The 7,500-nt window shown below is 42.1% G+C and overlaps 1 protein-coding gene across 4 annotated transcripts in view; it reads right to left on the bottom strand.

Moving 5' to 3' along the window:
- Obsc (Obscurin) overlaps positions 1–7,500 on the bottom strand; it is a 543,345-nt gene that overhangs the window by 15,228 nt on the left and 520,617 nt on the right. For all 4 annotated transcript variants that reach the window (XM_080280411.1, XM_080280415.1, XM_080280412.1 and 1 more), the window contains one exon: positions 4,783–4,940. In XM_080280411.1, coding sequence (XP_080136537.1) covers positions 4,783–4,940 — 158 coding nt within the window. The remainder of the gene's footprint in view (positions 1–4,782; positions 4,941–7,500) is intronic.

The raw sequence follows: 7,500 nt of genomic DNA on the forward strand, positions 1-7,500 counted from the left end.
ATAATAATAATAATAATAATAATAATAAATTTAGCAAACCCGCAAGGAAAAGAATTGAAGGAAGTGAGATAGTGATGGAAATAAGAAAATAAAGAAAATGATATAGTGAAGGAAGTGAGATAGTGGAGGAAGTGAGATAGTGAAGGAAGTGAGATAGTGGAGGAAGTGAGATAGTGAAGGATGTGAGATAGTGAAGGAAGTGAGATAGTGGAGGAAGTGAGATAGTGGAGGAAGTGAAAAAATAAAGCAAGATAGTGAGGGAAGAGAGAAAGTGACAAAAGTGAGAAAATGAAGGGAAAAGGATAGTGAAGAGGGAGCGAGTGACATTAGGGATGACAAAAATGGAGAGAGAGAGAGAGAGAGAGAGAGAGAGAGAGAGAGAGAGAGAGAGTCGAGACCAAAATAAAACGCAATTATGTTACATCATACCTTGTACCCTTGATGACAAAAAAATCTCATTCGCGTGTGTGTGTGTGTGTGTGTGTGTGTGGAGGGGAATTAATTGAAATTCTCAAAAGTAGGGTCCCTTTTCTTCAATGGGGTAGAAACCGTGTAGACTGCACTTAATGAAACTCTCTTTTGTAGGTTAAATTCCCCCCATAAGAACAGTTTTATTAGTAAGAACACCACATCCCGTGAGTTCGTACTGGTATTGTAGATGTTACGTCTTTTGCCTTGGGGGAGAGGTAGATCGAGAACGCTGGCATTCCAAGACCGTTCGGGATAGAGACCTGACATTTTTAGGAAGGGTGTCTCTTGGTTACAGGCTTCTCTCAGCACAAACAATTTTTCTTCTTGCATTAGCGCCGCACTGCTACCCTCTATGTTATTTTTCCATATTTGGCTCTCCCGTGCAGCAAAAACTACTGAATCAATGCCTTCACATATGTTGCAGTACGTAGTCGTCAGCATATACTAGTGCGCCTGGGTATTGCTACTGAGATCCGGCCCTCTACCTATCTCCCAATTGCTCTAACATCCTGTGCCTCAAAAGTTTTCGAGTCTATTCTTAACAGAAAAAATTTTTAAGCATCTTTCCTGTCACAACCTTCTTTCTGATCGTCAGTATGGGTTCCGTCAGGGACGCTCCACTGGCGATCTTCTCACCTGCCTTTCAGACTCCTGGTCATCCTCCTTTCGGGACTTTGGCGAAAGCTTTGCTATTGCACTTGACATCTCAATGGCTTTCGATCGAGTCTGGCATAAATCTTTAATTTCCAAACTGCCCTCTTGCGGTTTCTATCCTTCTATCTGTGCCTTCATCTCTAGCTTCCTTTCTGGTCGTTCTATAGCTGCTGTTGTAGACGGCCATCGTTCTTCTCCTAGATCTATCAACAGTGGTGTTCCTCAGGGCTCTGTCATATCACCAACTCTCTTCCTTTTATTCATCAATGACTTTCTAAGCTGTACATCTAACCTTATCCACTCGTACGCTGATGATTTCACCTTTCATCTTTCCATTCGGTTCCCGCAACGTCCATCTCAGCAGTTACTTCAACAAACAAGGGATGAGGCTAAGGAACACCTAATGTCTGACTTGGCTCGTATCTCTGACTGGGGTAAAAATAATCTTGTTTTTAGTGCATCAAAGACTCAGTTTTTACACCTATCAACCCGACAAAATCTTCCACAGGATGACGCTGGATTCAGCTGGATATTATTAAACGTTAGTGGTAACGTTTAATAATATCCAGCTCAATCCAGCATCATCCTTAAACATGCCTGGGGTTTCATTCTCTCGGGACTTATCTTGGAAAGATCATATTACATCTCTTGTAAAATCTGCTTCCAAGAGATTAGGTGTGCTAAGCCAACCCAGTACCTTTTTTACCCCTGTACAGTTGTTGACTTTATACACGGGTTTTATTCGCCCCTGTGTAGAGTACAACTCTCATGTGTGGGGAGGCTCCCCATATACGGCTCTTCTCAATAGGGTGGAGTCAAAAGCTTTTCGTCTCATTAACTCTCCTCCTCTTACTGACTCCCTTCAATTTCTGTCTCTTTGCTGCACTGTTGCCTCTTTATCTCTTTTCTATCACTACTTCAATGGTCACTGCTCCTCTGAACTGTCTGTTTGAATCCCACTACCTCTATGACGGGCGCGTCATAGCAACAAACTCTCACCTCATTTCTGTCCAACTCTCTAATGCAAGAGTTCACGGTTACTCCCAGTCCTTCATTTATGCAACAGGTCAACTCTGGAACTGTCTTCCTCTGTCTGTACTTCCTGCTTCCTATGATCTCCAGTCTTTCAAACGCAGTGTGTCCAGGCATCTCGAAATGATCGGACCTTGCATTTGGCTCTCTGTTGTATTACTTTTTTTCTTTTTCATTTTAAGTAATGGTTTGCGAGCTCCTGGCCTTTGGTTTCTTCTTCCTTTCATTAAAAAAAAGAAAAAGTGTTTAGAGTCTAATCCGCAAACCACAGCCCGTTACGGTCCCACAGCTCTACCAACTGCACCACGAGTAAAAATAAATCGGTAAGGAAGAGGTGTTTGGCGTCTCCTAGGGTGATAAGAATGTGGTCCTGAGGTAACTCTCATGGTCGGAGCAAGTCTTACTCCGGTAATCTCGTCGGCTGAGGAAGTTACACCTTTTCCTAAGCGATTTATTTTGTTGACTATCCCTTCCTGTCCTCTTCTGTGTTTCATAAATCCTTCCAACATCGCCCTACTCTGCATAAATAACGTACAGAAGACTATTAATTAACCGTATCTAAAAAATAAATCGCTAAGGAAGAGGTGTTAAGGAGATATAGCTGTCAATATCCCTTCCTTTAAAGAAAACGGATAAAAACAATAAGACAAAGATACCTACCAACAAAACTAAGCCGATCTAAATCACATAACTATACTCCTTTCACTCTAACTTGGCCCAGAATTCTGAGCTTTAAAAACAGATTACCACTAGACAATGGCACTAGTCACGAAGTAGTGCTATGGACAGCATGTAGAATTGTCGCCTTGTCCTTTTCATTCACCGAACTATGTGAAATAATCTGCACAAGGACGAAAATCTGGGCCAAGTTAAGGTGAAACGAGTACAGGAAAGGTTAAGGAAGCTCCCTAACACCTCTTCCTTAGCGATTTATTTTGGCTGGTTAATATCCTTTTGCACGTTATTTATGCAGAGTATGGAGACACAGGATGGATTTATGTAACAGCGAAAAGGACAGTAAGGGGAAATGAACAAAATAAATCGCTTAGGAAAAGGTGTTAGGGAGCCTCCTCAGCCAACGAGAATACTGGACGGAGTGCCCAATAGGTCAGCATCTTAGGCCCAGAATGCTGAGAGAGAGAGAGAGAGAGAGAGAGAGAGAGAGAGAGTACCACAGGGAGTGCCAAGATAAGAAGTGGACAAGTAAGAAGGAAGGGAGGTGCCAAACTGAACGAGAGACGAAGAGAGAGAGAGAGAGAGAGAGAGAGTCACAATAACCAGTCGAGCAGATAAAAGGACCAGAGTGGCTTCCGGAAAATAAATAAATAATTAAAAAAAAAAAAATTGCTCCTGTCAGACTGTATATTAATCTTGCTATTAAATTCAGGTTTTCTATCTATCTATTGCCAGAGGCCATAATCCCGTAAGGGGTGGCCATTTGACTTTGAGTTATTTGTTTTACGGGGAGGGGCACTAACCCTCCACCAACCCACTTGTTGACACGTAGGGAATACGTATAGTTTGGTTATATGGTTACCACCCAGCGTTGTAAATGGTTTCTTGGCTTACAGGAAACCATCTGGCTTGTCACTCAATGTAAAGCCACCTGTAAAGGAAAGAAAAGCAATAAGAAGTGACAGGAAAGATGGGAGAAATAGGAAGAGAGGAGGGCAGGCACAGAAAAAGAATGATAAAGGCTAAGGAAGAAGTAGCAGCACTACATCAGGTGAGTGGATGATGGTGAGAAATAGGAAGAGAGGAGGGCAGGCACGGAAAAAAATGATAAAGGCTAAGGAAGAAGTAGGCAGCACTACATCAGGTGAGTGGATGATGGTGAGAAATAGGAAGAGAGGAGGGCAGGCACGGAAAAAAATGATAAAGGCTAAGGAAGAAGTAGGTGCCGAAATGGCTCGCTTGGTAAGCTGCTGTACTCAGGCAGTTGCAAGCGCTGGTTCGAATCCTCGCAATATTTAATCTACATCAAGTGAGTGGATGATGGTCGCCAGTACTTCGTCTTTCTTAATTCGCACCTGCAGTTCCGCGTTCTACCTTGTTTAAATTTTGTCTTGTTACAGGTATGGACTTCTTGGAGATGATGGTGTATGTGTCTTTAAATAAATTAATAAATAAGAAACTCTAGATACACCACTGTCTCAGAAGATGCCTGATTTCCTTGCGCTCTCCCCCACCCACCTCTTCCCCCGTCTTCACCTTGACTGGCTACTGCTAAGGACTTCTTGGAGATGATGGTGTGTGTCTTCAAGGTAAAATAATGAAACAAATAAGAATGAAAGTCTAGATGCACCACTGTCTCAGAAGATGCCTGCTCTCTCTCTCTCTCTCTCTCTCTCTCTCTCTCTCTCGGTCTATCTATCTATCTATCATTCTCTCTATATATATCTCTGTCTATCTATCTATCTGTCTATCATTCAGTCGATCAGTCAGTCTGTCTGTCTATCTGTCATTCCGTCTCTATATCTCCATCTATCTATCTATCTTCTATCCATTCTGTCTGTCTGTATCTCTCTCTCTCTCTCTCTCTCTCTCTCTCTCTCTCTCTCTCTCTCTCTCTCTCTCTCTCTCTCTCTCTCTCTCTCTCTCTCTCTCTCTCTCTCTCTCTCTCACCTGCAGCTCAGCGTTCTCCCCAGTCTTAATCTTGACTGGTTCCTGTTCCTTCGTGTAATCCAGTTCTCGTCCTTCGTGCCAGTGCTGCACCTTCTTCCCCTCCTCCGTCTGTCTCTGAAGGTACATCATTCCACGGCTCAGCTCGATCTTCTCTGCACCTGTGAATTGTACCGCTTTGATTAGATGGATAATCAAGGTATATCATCCACTCACTTGATGTGGTGATGCCTACTTCTTCCTTAGCTTTTATCATTCTTTTTCTGTGCCTGCCCTCCTCTCTTCCTATTTCTTCCATCTTTCCTGTCACTTCTTATTGCTTTTCTTTCCTTTACAGGTGGCTTTACATTGAGTGACAAGCCAAATGGTTTCCTGTAAGCCAAGAAACCATTTACAACGCTGGGTGGTAACCATATAACCAAACCATACGTGCTCCGTACGTGTCAGCAAGTGGGTTGGTGGAGGGTTAGTGCCCCTCCCCGTAAAACAAATAACTCAAAGTCAAATGGCCACCCCTTACGGGATTATGGAGTCTGCCAATAGATAGATAGATTTTCTGTTCTATCTATTTACCTTTCCTTCTTTCTTCCTTCCTCCTTTCTTCCTTACTTCATTCTTTTTCTTCTCCTCCTTCCTTTCTTTGCATCTTCCTTCGTTCTTTCTTTCTCTTTCCATCCTTCTTTCTTCCATCATTCTTTCCTTCCTGCCTGCCTTCCTTCTTTCTATCTTTCTAACTTTCCTTTCTTCTGTCCTTCCTTCTTTCTTTCTTTCCTTCCTGTCATTCCTTCAGTTCCTTCCTTCCATCCTTCTTTTCTTACTTTCCTTCCTTCTTTTTCTTTCTTTCCTTCCGTCTTTCTATCTTCCTTCCTTCTCTCTCTCTCTCTCTCTCTCTCTCTCATATACTCTTTACTGTTTCATTTTTCCTTCTAACAGACTCCTTTGTTCTATCTAAGAGTTCCTAACATAGTGAAGGGTATCAGTCTGTCTATCTGTCTGTCTATCTATCTAATCTATCTATCATCCATCCATCCATTCATCCATCCATCTTGCCATCCATCCATCTAACTATCTATCAGTCTACTTATCTATCTATTTATAAATCTATTCAACCATCCATCCATCGATTTGTCTATCTACTTATCTATCTATCCATCCACTCATCCATCCATCTAGCCATCCATCCATCTATCTATATAGCTATGTTTCATGGCGGGTATATGGTGGCTGGTGTAGACTAACAACAGTAATGGAAGTGGTGGTAGTATAGTGATATTTTGGTATCATGCAACACAGTAACTCACGCTGAAGGTCCCGCTGTTACTGGGAAGATCTGTAAATACAAAGAATATTCTCGCCCTTACGCGTTCATATGTACAGCAGCGTTTATCAGGCACGGACGAGCTATATTCCCATTATGGCCTGGTATTGTTCACCCGTGTCATTTCCAGGACAGTTCCTTTACTTGACAATAGATTACATCCCCCATGAGTTGCACCCATAGCTCCTTCACTTATTGGCAATGCTTACAAACTCATCGCCTCAGTGTCACAAGACCTCTGCATGTGACGTGATCAATATTCATGTTTTATTCAACGCAAACGAGACAGTTCGAACGAGAAGGCAGGCAGGAGGTTCGTTACAGCATTTCGTCAATCCCTTCGTGACTCACTTAGGCACTTTCGTAACTTTTTTTGAAACAGAAACTTATAAAAATGTAAAATGAGTATGAAAAAAGGGCAGGTTATGGAATGTATGAAGACGTAGGGATGACACAGGCCTAGATATATGTAAACAAGCTTGAAACAGGAAACGGACATGTAATCTTATATCCACATTCTCTCTCTCTCTCTCTCTCTCTCTCTCTCTCTCACACACACACACACACACACACACACACACACGCAGGTAAAACTCAACGATGCAGCTCTCCCATTGTGTCTCCTCCCTTCGGTTCACCTTTGAAGTCATATATTTTATTTCTTAAAGTTACCCCAGAAATTGACGAATTCCCTGTCTCGTTTTTTATGATCTTCGCGCCTCTCCTCTTCTGCCTTCCCTTTCTCCTTTTGAGTCTCTCTCTCTCTCTCTCTCTCTCTCTTCGCCGCAGTGTTGCACCTTTTTCTCTCTATTATCACTACTCCAACGCACACTGCTTTTCTGAATGGTGTTTGCATCCCTCCTCCATTTGTGAATTAGCTTTATTTTATTTTCTTTCAACATCGTCCTGTCTTCCCCATAATTTTTCTACACTGATTGCATCCATTCATTTTTGTCAGCCTTCCTCCTCATTATTTTCCCCTTATTTCTCTCTCTCTCTCTCTCTCTTTGTGTATGTGTGTGTGTGTGTGTGTGTGTGTGTGTGTGTGTGTGTGTGTGTGTGTGTGTGTGTGTGTGTGTGTTCTTACCTAATTGTTCTTACCTAATTGTATCTTTACAGGAATGAGTCAAGCTCGTATTGTCCCGTGTCTTAGACCATATTTATCGTACATATCCTTAAATTTGTGAATTGTTTTGGCACACACTATTTCATTCGGTAGTGCATTCCATTGATCAATTGCTCTGTTTGGGAAACTGAATTTCCTTACGTCTTTATCACCTCTCTTCTTATGCAGTTTTTTGCAGTGTCCTCTTGCTGATGCTTCTCGATATGTTAAGTAATCATTTATGTCTATTTTCTCCTTTCCTGATATGCACTTATATAGCATTATCATGTCACCTCTT

The sequence above is a fragment of the Coenobita brevimanus genome, chromosome 84 (assembly GCF_032717465.1).
Source record: "Coenobita brevimanus isolate Jiangsu-jjx chromosome 84, ASM3271746v2, whole genome shotgun sequence".
NCBI lineage: Eukaryota > Metazoa > Arthropoda > Malacostraca > Decapoda > Coenobitidae > Coenobita > Coenobita brevimanus.